The sequence below is a fragment of the Engraulis encrasicolus genome, chromosome 17 (genome assembly GCF_034702125.1).
Source record: "Engraulis encrasicolus isolate BLACKSEA-1 chromosome 17, IST_EnEncr_1.0, whole genome shotgun sequence".
NCBI classification, from domain to species: domain Eukaryota; kingdom Metazoa; phylum Chordata; class Actinopteri; order Clupeiformes; family Engraulidae; genus Engraulis; species Engraulis encrasicolus.
This window is the reverse complement of record NC_085873.1, coordinates 48,861,848-48,876,431: the sequence shown is the minus strand read 5'-3', so window position 1 is coordinate 48,876,431 and position 14,584 is coordinate 48,861,848. Positions and strand designations below refer to the sequence as shown.

Sequence of the window (14,584 nt, the reverse complement as noted above, 5' to 3'; positions counted from 1 at the left end):
TGCTACACGGATCCATTGACTTTCACTAGCTTAGCAACATGCTCCCTCTTTTAACTTGTCTTAAAACATGACAATGGTTTACATGAAAAATAAGACACTTTATCACCTTTATAAACCTTGGCCAACGATTTTAACTGTATTAAGTCCCGAAATAGTGGCATACCTCTTTAAGTGGCTACAAATGCATGTCTACATGTAGGCTAGATAAGGCCTCTGAACTGGAAAGACTCGGGCTAGTCAAGGTGCAGTTAGTTTTCTCCAACTTGAGGGGTATACTAAGAAGCTGGTTCAGGAGTAAACCAGGGCAAGTTAAGAGGTAAATCATCTAATAGAAGAGCCTGGAGAATATGAGGACTCCAGGCTCTTCTATTAGATGATTTACCTCTTAACTACACCCGGTTTACCCCTGATTCATCTTCTTAGCATAGGCCCATGGTGCCAAGAGGATGTTGTTGGGACGGCTGGGGTCCCCTGATGATGTTCTTGGCTTTGGTTCTGTGTTGACAGTTCCTGCTGTAAATGTCCTGAAGGGTGTGGGGCAATGCAGTGCACACCTGGTGCCTGGTTCCATGTTCCATATTCCGCTGACCTCACCTTTGTGATATGGTGGGATATGTTTAGCTGGTCTTCTTTTGTTTAAGCAGTGATTCATTTCTTCTGGCGTTCCTGAAACTACCAAGTACATACTGTTAAAAAAACAAAAAACAAATAGCCATTGTTGTTTATAGAAATGGAAGCTCTCTCTCTCTCTCTCTCTCTCTCTCTCTCCCCCTCTATCTCCCCCTCTCTCTACACCCCCAGCGGGAAACACTATTAACCCCAATCATGCGTTCCCGTCATCACAGATTGGGGCTTTCCAGTGGTGCTTGAAGCCTGAAGTCAACCATGCATGCCCACTCCCCTACAGAGTACAAAATATAGTGTTAATTCAACACTGCATTTGTTTAGCATGTTCTACAGTGTATTTGGTCCCAAAGTTACTCTCTAAGAGTTAAATTAACACTGCATTGCTTTGTACTCTTGACTTTTCACCCCTCATGCCTGCAACCGCTTGAAGCCATTTGTCCATTGGTCATCCTGTCCGGCAGTGATATCATTGGAAACACCATGCACTATGCTACGCTGTGCGCTGCTACGCTATGCTATGCTATGCCTGGCCCCTGTTCCGTCAACCGTCCAAACCCTAGCCAAATCAAACACACCATGTCTAAGGCACCGGATTTTTGCGTTTGATAAATGCGTTGCTGTTGTCGTGTCTGCTGTTGGTGTTTCCAGCGGAGCTGACGTATGCAACAAGGGGTTTTGAAGTGACCCCTTCAGTATGTGTAGACCCCTGCATCTGCTTATTGTTACCAAAGTTAGGGTTTGCAATGCCCGCTCACTCCGTCAAAATCAATCTGCTGCCAAGTGTGGACAATGAAGTCGACACATGTTTACCATTTCGCTAAGGAGCTTTGGCAGACACACACTGCAGCCCAACACTGTGCAAGATAGCAGATGCACAGCAGCACTCTGAGTAGCAGTCTTAAAAGTGGCAGGTTTAAAGCCCACAGTCAATTTAATGAAAACTTACCATTTGTTGAGTTTTTTGATGCACGTTCTTCACAAAACACAGTGTGATATTATTGTACATGCAGCTGAAGTAGACAACTGTGTTATGTTAACCCTATCGCGCCGGATGCATCATATATGTCTCATCAAATTCAAAGCCCTCTCCACGCTGACACACAAAAAAATCGATCTGAAAAACATCCTGCGTGTCATTTCCAAACGTCCTGCAGTACACGGAAACCGCCACAAGAGAGCAGCGGTCGACAACAAGTTGACCACAGCTCGGCGAAAAACAGGAAAATGGGGTAGAAGCGGTTTCCCTGACCGACGCTGAGATTTCGTCAAATTGCATAAGGTTTGTGTACAAATTTCCGAAATATAACTCTACATCCTTTAATTTGAACACTTGCTTTGTGCAATTAAGCAAGGAAGAGTTTATATTTTTACACCGTGTTGCAGAGAGATCGTGCTAAAACTGATGAGACATATAAGCACCATCCGGCGGTGGCAGGAAGTCAGCCATCAATGCATTTGCTCCATAGGGAAACTTACAAAGCATACCACGACGATCGTTTAACAAAACACACAAGTTGTTTTACTTCAAGACAAAGATATTGCCTTAAGAAACAGGTTTTACTTGCAATTTTGAAAATGCAATGCAAAATGTTGAAATTATGATCTCGTAAAAAATGCATTGAAGTGAATGGAGAAATGGTCCAATTGTAGTAATGGACCCATATATTCAAATTACACATCAAAAATGAATAATGATCTATATTACACTCATAAATAGGTTGTTGAGCATTCGATCAGCTATGTTTTTACATAGATTTTAAAAAATTACCCAACCAGGCTGTGGGAAATGTAAAATATGGTCCTGCTAAAACAAGGATAGGCTTTAAAAAATGGCAGGATCTCACTAAATATTTAAAGATAATCCTCAAATTAAATTGTCTGACAACTTTTTTAAATAAAAAAAAAGTTGTAAATGTATTAAAAGTCATTTTTCTATGGTCATGAAATTGGAATTTTCATTCATTAAAAGCCTGATGCATCATATATGATGCATTAAATATCTCAGCGACCTTAACAAAATTTTGATTTTTTTTTTACATTTCTTATAAGGGACCAATATTGAAGCAAATTCCAAAAAATTAGAATTTTCTCTCATTGCTTTCATGGTTCAGGTTTCACAGGGTTAACATATACTATAAGTAAACAATCATAAACTAGGCTACAGTGAGATATGTGAGATAAACATATATAAAGAGTAAAACCTGAATATATAGGCTAAGCATAGTTGCTTCCCTCACGTCAGTCAGAAGTGCACTGTACACTTTGCACTGGCCCTGCACTGGATGTGAGTAAGGAAAGCCTGTGAAAGCTTACATTGCTGACAAGATAAAGCCTTTAAAACAGGAGCAGGAGTTTAATGAGAGCAGATGTTTCAGCTGTGGGGGTTATTGTCAGTGCTCACGGTGAATCAGACACAGACAGCTGTCTTAAATACATCCAGGTGTTTACATGAATTCTCTCGTTGGCTTTTTTTTTTTTTTTACTATATCCTGCAGCTTGGATAGTACCTTTCTGCCTGCCTGCCTGCCTGCCTGTCTGTCTGTCTGTCTGTCTGTCTGCCTGTCTGTCGAATCATTCATGCAAACGTCAAAACACCCATCCGTCCCTCCCATCACCCATCAACGTAATGTACAATCTTGGGCTGCTCGATTATTTTACTCAATATTGATATCACGATTTTTGTTCGGCGATATTTCTTTTAAAGACAAATAATTGTGCTGAACAATTCACAATACTTACTTCCTTTCAGCAGTGTGAGTGGAGGGCCATAGAGAAACACACATTGGTGTTCTGCATGACAGTTGGGTAGCAAGTCTGCTCTGTGCTTGCAATGACTCAAGTGGAGGCCTAGGGGAATATATTGCGCTCAGCGTAACCTACCTTTTGGCAGTATAGACAAATGACTAAAACATAGATTAAAATCGATATTATAAAATGTGATATTATTTGACAGCAATACTGATATCACAATATAGATTTGATACATTGCATAGCCCGAGTACAATCTTACCATCTGTCATAATGCTGTAATAACTAGATATTATTTAGGTAGGGTACTAGTGGTCTGCTGTACCTTGTGTGAGAATGCTCCAAAGATATGCAAAGCATAAGGCCTTCAGAAGTAGGATTTACATCAATGTTATATGGCATGATATGAAAGCTTGGTATCATTTTTGTTGTTTGGTACATTATTTTTCTCCTTATGTTATGAAGGGAGAAACGTAACTCACTAGATGTTGTGAGTGACGCGGTCTCAGCGTTACCACACAAATACACCTAGCGCGACGTGATTGAAGCGATACGAGCGATTGAAGCGACTACAGTATGTCCGTTACAAGCAGAAGGCAAGGCATTCAAAAAGCACCCAATCTGGCAACGCAGCTCAGGCTCAGTAGGCTTTGACCAGCTGACTGTATGTCGCCTGTGTTCATAGTTTTTTAACTGAGAATGCATTTTTTCTCGGGATCATCCATTCAAGGGGGGTATCAACATTGCCAAGGAACAATTCTAAACACAGGTGATGGCCACATGGTGTTAGCATGTGTTAGCTACCTGGGGGGAGAGGAGAGGAGAAGTCAGATGTGTATAGCGACTGAGTTTTACATTTTAGCTTTGTTGCTTCAAGACTTGGAGTTGCATTTGGAGGTGATGGTGATCTAATGCTGTGCAATATACATTTTTGTTTTCCCCTGGCTGCTCGACCCTGCACAACTCAACCTCTGATTGTTGGAAACCGCCGTAGGTCAAAATATTAGCTCACGTGGTTGGCTGCCAGTGTCTTGCCCCTCCTCACAACACCGTGTTGATAATAAAAAAGAAACCCATCGATAGGGAATTTCAGAGAAAAAACATCCAAAAAAGAAGGCCTGCACTGCACACACCTTGAAAAGGGGTTCTTTGCCGATGCAGCTGTTTTTGTAGGAATGGCTTTTGAGAATTGAGAACACACCCAATCGAGACGGTGGAAATGCTCAAAACTGATTGGCCCCCTATCTCGTTAGAATATGAAATATTCTTGACAATGTGTGTGGCTAGACTTAAAGAGAAGTGAACCTTAGTTCAGTGTCAGTTATTATGGGAGGGTCCGGGCTAGCGCAAAAGAGCCATTTCGTAAAAATAACAAATATGCTAATTGAAGAAGCTACAGTAACAGAATGCCAAACTCTAAACTGTAGGCTCAGGACTAGTGTTGTTTGTAACTTCTGCATGTGTGTGTAAACATGGACTTGTTGTTCTTCAGAGATATCTTGGTAGAACCATCTCCCCTGCTACATGTGGTCCTTTGTTGGAATGCCTTTGCGGTTTAGAGCAGTGTTTTTCAACTGGTGGGTCGTGGGTCGCGGAGGGGTCATGGGTGGGTCGCGGAGCTGTGGTGTAAAAAAAAATCGTAATTCATTGTTTCTCTAAAAAAAACCCTTTGTGCTTCTAACATCCAACTTTTCCTGCAACAATTTACCACTTTTATTTTGATAGGTGATTGAACTTGTGTCATCTGTCGTCATAGATTAAATCAGAATGTTTTTGCAAGATAGTAGCGTGCAACCAGTCATGCGAGTGTTGCTAAAAAAATTGGGTCGCGACCAAATGAGAGAGGAAAATGGTGGGTCCCAAGACTGTTCCAGTTGAGAACCACTGGTTTAGAGACTGCTGTGCAGGATAATGCGCTAAAACAGCAGGGATGTGAAAAGGTTTTATTATTACGGTCTCCTTTAACTCAAATACGCCACTACTGCTCGCTTGGCTTGAACCGCTTCACAAAAGATCAATGGTCGGCAAAAAACACCAATGTTTCAATTTGTTCCGAAGTATTTTTTTTACGTGTTTTGGTGACAGCTTGTTGGATTACTGTTTACATCCCTTTCACCTGCCAATGCAGCATCAATACAATTTTAAGGACATTACACCAGTGATGTGCCAACCAAGAATACTTTACAGTGGTTGAGGAAAACCACACGTTTATTTCCTAACAATGGCAATAAGTTACGACTTAACCCACTTCCCAGTAGCGTTTCAATGAGAGATTAATGGCTTTTCCCCTCATGCGGCATCAGTGATATCCAAGTGTGGCGTCGATGCAGACCCCATTCTGTGTAATTATTTTGACTTACTCTTGTTTTAACAAAGTACCCCACACTTACAACCAGCTCCCCACCACACACGCACGCACACACACGCACTCACACACACCTATATGCACTTGCACACACACACTCAGACAAAAATGCATTGAACACACACACACACACACACACACACACACACACACACACACACACACACACACACACACACACACACACACACACACACACACACACACACACAGAGAGAGAGAGAGAGAGAGAGAGAGAGAGAGAGAGAGAGAGAGAGAGAGAGAGAGAGAGAGAGAGAGAGAGAGAGAGAGAGCGTGTACCATATTCAGATGTCTTGAGGGGAGTATTTTATCCAAGTCTTGTGGTGCTGTATCACTGAGTCAGCTGGTGCCGGTGGTTTTGGAGGCCAATATTCAGCTGATCCGCCCTCCCTCAACTCCAAAGGCACAAAAAATGCCTTGTAATTCCTCCAGTTATAAATAAACATTTTACACGGCTTTGGGCTGCCATGGGTACAGTAGCGTGTCATGACCATGCGAGCAAACTAGGCAATTGCCAAGGGCGCCCCAGATGAAAGGAGGCCCCCCTGGCAATGATTCGTCCTGCCCTTGCATTTTTATTCTTTTATTTTTTTATGGTTTTCAACTTTTACTTGGACAGGACAGTGAAGAATGGGACAGGAAGCAAGTGGAGAGAGAGAGAGAGAGAGAGAGAGAGAGAGAGAGAGAGAGAGAGAGAGAGAGAGAGAGAGAGAGAGGGAAGGGTTGGCAAAGGACCCGGGCCAGAATTGAACCCGCGTCAGCCACGTAGCAGACGAGTGCCCCTACCATTTGCGCCACAGTAGGGCCCTGCCTTTGTATTTAATTGACTGCAATGGCAACTTTGTGAGTGAGGCAGCACCTCCCTAAGTTCAGTGACTGAAGAGCACAATGATACTGCTATCAAGACTGCTCTCTTGGGGGAGGGTGGCGTGGGGGTGAAGGAGGTGTGGTTGTTGTAAAGGCCCCAAGTCCATCTTTGACAAGGGCCCCCAAATGCCTTCGAAACGTGCCCTGCGGTGGGCACCAGGCTGTATGTAAATCTTCGCTTCAGGAAGGCCTCGTTGGAAAGCAATGGAAGAATCCCGGAGAGGCAAATGGGGTTGGCAAAACGGGGTTGCATTTCTTTGCGGCGGCCCCTTCGCCTCTTTGCGAATGACCAGATGAAACCTTATATTCCGGGCCGGCCAGCCAGCCAGGCACACTACTTACTTACTCGCGTTTTTTGGGGATTTGCAGGATTTTCCAGACACTCTGGCTTTTATGTGTGTGATACAGTACTGTATGTAGTGTGGAAACCATTTGTGAAGCCGTGTGTGCTCCAAGAAGAGAGAAAGAGAGAGAGAGAGCAGGGGCGGTTCTAAGGGGTGGCAGGGGGTGGCATTTGCCCCCCCCAGAAATATGATTTGCCACCCCAATTAAGAGCCCTGATTGTGACCAATAGCCTTAATGCTTGACATCATTTCAGACATAGAACTTTAGGTTGCAGGGTTTCACTTTAAGGGATTCACTGTATCACATAAGTGTGTGTGTCAATTATATAGTGTTTATAATTTTCCCTTAGTGTAGGAGCATGCCCCCCTGAAATACACTTCGCCACCCCTTTGCCACCCCAAGAATAAATGTCTGGAACCGCCCCTGAGAGAGAGAGAGAAAAAAGTTTATAACATTACACATTTACATCATTTTAGCATACTATTCCTCATTCGGTTTTGCTGACACATGGGCTGGTAAGGAGAATGAAAAAAAAAACCCTGAATTTAGTTCTTCATCCCTAAAATGAATGGCTGATGTTGATTGGCAAAGGTAGCCTAAACCTCACAGTGTTTTTTGGACAGGGCAGGTTGGCGGGCGGCTTCACCTTAAGTGCTGACAACCACATTGGCTGTACTTCGGACTGAAAAAGAACTCACACTTCCCTCGAGGGTTTAAGTCAGTGTTGCCAGATTTGTCTGGTCAAATCCCGCCCAAAAGTTTCTCAAAAACCGCCAAAATGCACTAAATTCAGCCCAATTTCAACAAATTGCATTGGTTTCTATGGGCTCAAAACTGCAGAAAAAAGAGCCAAATGGTCGATTTTTCCCGTTTTTACCGCAGACGGCCATCCCAAGTAGCCCAATTGGGCGGGCAACCGCCCAATCTGGCAACACTGGTTCTCGTCCTTTTTTTTTAGGCGTGCTTCAGCTTTGTGTCTCATACAGCAGGGGTTCCCAAACTTTTTTCCCTGCGCACCCCCTTTTAGATTTCAATGTGGTTCGCGCACCCCCTGAGCGAATATTTTGGTGTGCTGATGGCCGCGCAAGTATGGATTCACTGCTCATTCACTGCATATTAAGCACAGTCGTTTTTGGGGAATCCTCTTTTCCAATAGCCTTGGGATTAAACTACACTTCATAGGACCCTTCCAGCATACAATGCACCATACAATTAAAAAATAAAAACTACCATATTCGCCATTGCTCTATTCAGCTCGCGCACCCCCTTAAGGCAGGTCGCGCACCCCCAGGGGTGCACGCACCCCAGTTTGGGAAACCCTGTCATACAGTATTCTGAGGACAACGGTGCGGAGCCGGCCGAGACAGGTCTGTATTTTGATGTCCCTCCTCACAGTCATCGAACAAGGAAAGCCTGTCGAGTGTGGTTCTCTACTCTCTTCCACATCATCAAAGTCATTCATGGGGGGCAATCGCTATTCCGACATACCGCTATTCCGACATACCGCTATTCAGACAGCCGACATACCGTAGGGTTAGGGTTAGGGTTAGGGTCAGGGTTAGGGTTAGGGTTAGGGTAACTGTATGCACTCTCCCTAAACTTAGTAAAAGCTGAGCAACGTAGCACAAACCAAAGAAATTGCATAACTCGCGCCGGTATTCCGACAATAGACATCAATGTCGGAATAGCGACATGTCGGAATAGCGCCACGTAACCGTCATTCGTAACTTCATAGCACAGCCAGACCAGAGTTCAGTGGGAGTTGAGCGGATTCAGCTCTCCCACACAGTTCTTGCTCTCACGGTTGCCAGATGAGGCTGATGATTTCCAGCCCAAAAAATGCTCAAAACTCGCCTAGACGCACAAAAACCCGCCCGATTCTATTGATGTCTATGGCAAAAATTGGCCGGGTTTTTCTGCTAAATGCCATTTTTACCCGCACACTTCCATCCTAAGCAGCCCAATTGGGCGGGAAACAGCCCAATCTGGCAACACTGCTTGCTCTATGAAACAGAAAAGCAGTGCCGGCCGTAGGGCTTGTCGGCCACACTGCTGTCTTTGTAGTAGCCTGATAAACCAGACTAAATGTGAGATTAAATGTGTAATTTAGTCTGGCCCCGATGAATGAGACATCGGAAGATTGTTCATGGGAACAACCCGTTGTTTTTCAAACTGTGTCTGTGCCTATTGGCCAACGCGTTGTCGTCACTCCCTCAAAAGCCCGTCCGCTTTGCATCCAAAGATTCGAAACAAATTAAAACAAATCTCTGCATTGTGATTGGCCAGCCAGTTCTATTGTCCGAGGCTAGACCCACTTGCAGGCAAAAAAATAAATGTACCCACTGGCGGATGGATCTTTGTAGAGTATGTGTGGATCCAAGATCCGGTTCCGGATCCGGCAGGATAATAGGGTTTTTCACAGGATCCGGATCCGGTTCCAGGATCCAGGATCCGGTAGCAGAGGCTTTTCAGTCAAAATAGTTTGAGCCAACGTGATAAAAAGGGCCCACGTGTGTGAGTAGGCTATGTGTTTCAACCCTTTCGTAGGATCCGGTATCCGGTTCCGGATCCGGCAGGATCTTAAGCAGTGGATCCGGTATCCAGCAGGATCCTAAAAATCAGGATCCGGTGCATCTCTAGTTCCACAGCATATGGTGTCCTAACATAGCAATGCACCAGAATATTAGCAACAATGGACACGAATGGAAGAAAAAGAAGATGCTACCTTCAGATACGAAGTCATCTCAAAATCTAACGCACACACATCCATTTGCCATTTGCATGCATTTACATGCAGTGTTGCCAGATTGGGCTGTTTCCCGCCCAATTGGGCTGCTTAGGATGGCTGTGTGCGGGTAAAATGGAATTTAGCAGAAAAACCCGCCCAATTTTTTGCCATAGAAATCAATATAATTGGGCTGGATTTTGTGCTTCTAGGCGGGTTTTGAGCATTTTTTGGGCTGGAAATCATCAGCCTCATCTGGCAACCCTGTTTACATGCAACAGTTGGTCGACAAATGCTTTATACATTTGGAATATTCATTATCCTTATTAACTTTCACCTTAGCAGTAGCACAATGTCTGTGCATGTATGGTTTTATAAATCAGAATACTTTTTGTGCTTTCGACAATTCAGAGTTATTTTCATAACCAATGTTTCATGCAGGGGGATTGCACAGTTTCATGAATAGGGTCCCAGCACAGCAAAGACAAAACACACATCCAGGCTGTTCAATACAAAAAGAGTGTATTTGGACCTTATTTGTATTCTTGTCCAAAAATACAGCTTTGATTTAAAGCAGAGCTGGGGTTTTTTTAAATGTCAGACACATCTACTTACACACTAGACGCAGACGTTTGATGAGGGGGTTAGGATGGTCTACCCATGACTTGGAGCGTTGGTTTGGTTCGGCAAATCAAACATTTTGAGACAAACCCCCAAAGGAAAAGTAGGTTGGCCTTCACCACACTATACCACAAGTGAGACATAGTCTGGGAACCATCAATTCATTTTCTCTACTGTATCTTCACTATTTAAAATACTATCTAAAACTTGATGGATAGCTGTTTTCACATCTGGTGTTGACATTGTGGATTTGTTGACATTGTGGATTTTGTAGTTTAAACAGGCTACAAACTTTTGTTTGTCTAATAATATGCAATCCCCTCCCCCCCCTCTTCTGTGGTTGGGTTTCCCAAACTCACATGAAGATTTCAGCGAGGGTTTCCATGCTGTCTTTCAGACTAGAATGAGCGCTCAAGGCAGCATGGGAATATCCAGGCTACTGGAGGAAAAAGGCTGAAACTGCTGAAACCTCTAATCTTAGAGTCATTCCTTACGAAAATGGACCATGGTTTTACTATGAGAACTGAACCATGGTTTTTAGTAGTGTTGCACCGATACCATTTTTTGGGCCCGATACCGATACCCGATACCTGGCTGTGCAGTATCGGCCGATACCGATACCAAACAGATACCGATACCACCCTATTTGAAATAAACTTTTTATACTTTTTAAATACCTCATATATCTCATAATAATTTCAAGGCTGTTGAAGTGTCATACAATGGTATCGGTGCCCTATTTGTTGATACTCGCCGATACCGATACCATCATTTTAGTGCTGATCCACCGATCCACCGATACTGGTATCGGTATCGGTGCAACACTAGTTTTTAGTTACCCATAGTTTTTGGTCACGGTTTTTCTGAGCACGGTTTGTGACTGGTTTAACCATTGATTGACTATATAATATAATATATAATATATATAATAGTTCGACCATGGTTCGACTATGATTTACCCATGGTTTAAATATGGATTTAACCATGATTTAACTATGGGGGCTGCCCCCTTGCACGGATGAGGCATAAATGCGATTTTGTTGTGTGCAGAGTGTCACAATGACAATGGGAGTTGGAGTTTCCCAGGTGGGCTTTCACTTTCTTCTCCAGATAGGAGCCCAGATGCAGAATGGATTATAGGCACATGGTGTCTCAATCACCTACTGTCTTTCAGATTACATATACATTTGAAAGTATAAATAAAAAAATACAAATAAAGTTTATTCTTGTTGATTTTGTTGTTTCTTTTTGATGTAGTTTGCTGTCATCAAAGTTGGAAAGGCTAGGGTCTGATCTGCCTCATAATAGGCTATGGTTGCCAACTGTCTGTGGAAAAATACAGGACACCTCATTGTCACGAGGGTCTGGGGGCCCTCCCTCAGAACATCTTCTATTTCTTAAATGCAATTTCATCTATTTTAACCAAATGATGTCCTGTTTCAGCACAATATGGAACTGTACTTTTGTTTCTGAATACGGGACAATTCCGTATGTCAAGGGACAGTTGGCAACCGAGTTCCATAGAGTAATGTCTTACTATTTCTTGAAAAACCTTTGCTACCGTACTACACTTCTATGACATTACATACTGTACATTGAAACAAGGACATTGCTATTCTGATAGCGACAAACTTATAACAGGAGCCATGTCTAATAATGTTCCGTCTACATGTTTCTAATTTTGTGCGCCTGAAATACACAGCAGTGTCTACCTGGCAAGAACATTAACGGTGACGTAACAGTTGTAACAACATTCTCAAATCTGTTTATCTGTTTTGTCAGATTCGCAAAAGTAAATGTTTACCATTTTCCGGATGGGTGATAACAGTAGTATAGATTAGAAAATGCCATATTTAGTCTATACAGTTGAACACAAACATGACACAGCAGTTTATGAATATGCCCCCTATGACTTCCATAAACAAAAACAAAAAACACTCTTTTTTTTTCTTTGCAGCTGCCACGGAGGGAAGAGTGAATGGGGGAGAAGATTTCTTCCAAAAGGTAAGACCATTTTCCATTTCCCATATACCTAAGCTTCTCTTTGGCACTGCACATGTGCCAGCTCCTCTAAGGTCTTTTTAAGACCAATGACGTATGGAGTTCTAATCATCAGGGGCGGTTTTAGAAAATCTGAGGCCCTGGGCAAAGAACAATTTTGAGGCCCCCTTTAAATTATTAATTTATAATCGATGGTGTTTAAATACAGGCAGTGGCATAACAACGGAAACATGGGCCCAAAAGCAAGATTATCTAGGTGGGCCCCATCAAACTGCGGCCAAGGGCACTGAAAGCCTAAATTACCACCGCATGCAAAATCGATGCTTAAATGTCGATTGACGACGGGGCCCCTGACTGGACGGGGCCCCGGGCAATTGCCCGACCTTGCCCAATGATAGAACCGCCCCTGCGAATCATGTTCTAACCATCAATACTGTCGTGTGGCATGCTTTTGCCAATTGTTTTCGTATGTTTCATCCGTAATCTTAAGATCCTCAATTTTGTGTCAAAATATGTATGAACAAAACTGTGTCAAACATTCCACGCATCGATATTAGCAGTAAGAGGCTACCAGATTATTTGTTTTTGGGCATTCAGTGTCCCCTGAGAAAATGTGAAAATACAGTTGGTACAAGGGTGATTTTAACGCAATATGTAACAAGAAATAATAGAGGATTGGCCTCCAGAGGCCCCTTGCCTCTTGGGCCCCGGGACCTGGGCCCGGTAGGCCCGTGCAGTACTCCATCCTTGCAGGCTACCTGTACCCAGCCTCAGCAGTCTGAAATGTAGGTCACTCAATCTCACCCCTCAGCTGGCAGCCGCTTGCTAACGCTAACACCCCCAATGGCGTACAGTGCTAGCATCAAACGCAGACTCTCTTAAGTAAGTGAGGTTTTACGGCTGCAGTTAATGGCTGAAGCGTGCCAAACGTTGGACGCAGACTTGCAGACTTGAGTGGGTTAAGTTTGTTATTTTAATCACACCCTTTCCCTTTAAAAAAAACTCTTGAGGCAACATGTTGACAGCGCGTGAAGAGAAACCCGCAGGTTTTAGTGCCGTTTCATACTTGTTCCCATCAACACGTTGTCCCGGCAACTGTTTGAAGCTAAGGGTGAAGTTCTACCAACTGCATCGCCACGGTAACATGCTTTCATCAGAATCAAAGAGGGGGGCGACTTCACAGTAAACTCCCAAATTGTCCCGCTGAGATTTTAATCACCCATGCTTCTACGTCTGGTGGTTTTTTTTTGATGCCCGATACCCCACTAAAAACACCCGACGGTGGATGATCGTCGGCTGGTTTTGACAGGCAGTACAGAGGGGTGTAGCTGGAAGATTGGGTTCCACATCTGAGTGCTTCAAGGAGGGGTGGGGGGGCTCTGGGGGATGTTGGCTGTGGCTGGGATTCATGGAGGAGGTGTGTGTGTGTGTGTGTGTGTGTGTGTGCGGGGGGGGGGGGGGGGGGGGGCAGGTGTGGAACTTAAGTTTGTGTCACGGTGGCAGGTAGATTTCAAAATGTACCAGTCACTCACTGTTTTGGGGGTGGAACTTAAGTTTTTTCCCCACCAGTCACGGTGGCAGGTAGATTTCAAAATGTACCAGTCACTCACTGTTTTTACCAGTCAAAGTGACTGGTGGGTTGAAAAATTTACCAGTCACCACTGAAATTTACCCATCATTGGCAGGTGGACGGGTGCTTATTTCAATCCCTGGTGTGTGAGTGTGTGAGAGTGTGGCGGGGGATTGGTGCCCTGTGGAAGCTGTGTGCGTGCGCCTGTGTGTGTGTGTGTGTGTGTGTGTGTGTGTGTGTGTGTGTGTGTGTGTGTGTGTGTGAGAGAGAGAGTGTGTGTGGGGGGGGGGGTTTATCGACTGACGTTGGGGGGCGGGGGCATGGATGAAAGGTAGACAGTACTCAGGTGGGGGGGGCGGGGCATGGATGAAAGGTAGACAGTAGTCAGGTGGGGGCGGGGCATGGATGAAAGGTAGACAGTAGTCAGGTGGGGGCGGGGCATGGATGAAAGTTAGACAGTACTCAGGTGGGGGGGGCGGGGCATGGATGAAAGGTAGACAGTAGTCAGGTGGAGACTCGGAACTCTGAGGAAGGTGCGTGTGTTTGCGTGTGTGTGTTTGTGTGTACACACTATATAGTCTATATACCCCCCGTATAGTGCTGTTGGCAGTGGCTGTTTGTGTGTGTGTGAATATGTATGAGTGTGTCTGTGGGGGTATAGTGTTGTAGGCGGTGGTTGTCGTGTGTGTGATTG

General features: G+C 44.2%; 1 protein-coding gene across 1 annotated transcript in view; it reads left to right on the top strand.

Annotated features, from left to right (window-relative positions):
- LOC134466905 (protein bicaudal C homolog 1-like) overlaps nt 1-14,584 on the top strand; it is a 254,885-nt gene that overhangs the window by 31,903 nt on the left and 208,398 nt on the right. Inside the window, exon 2 of the mRNA XM_063220805.1 lies at nt 12,277-12,323. Coding sequence (XP_063076875.1) covers nt 12,277-12,323 — 47 coding nt within the window. The remainder of the gene's footprint in view (nt 1-12,276; nt 12,324-14,584) is intronic.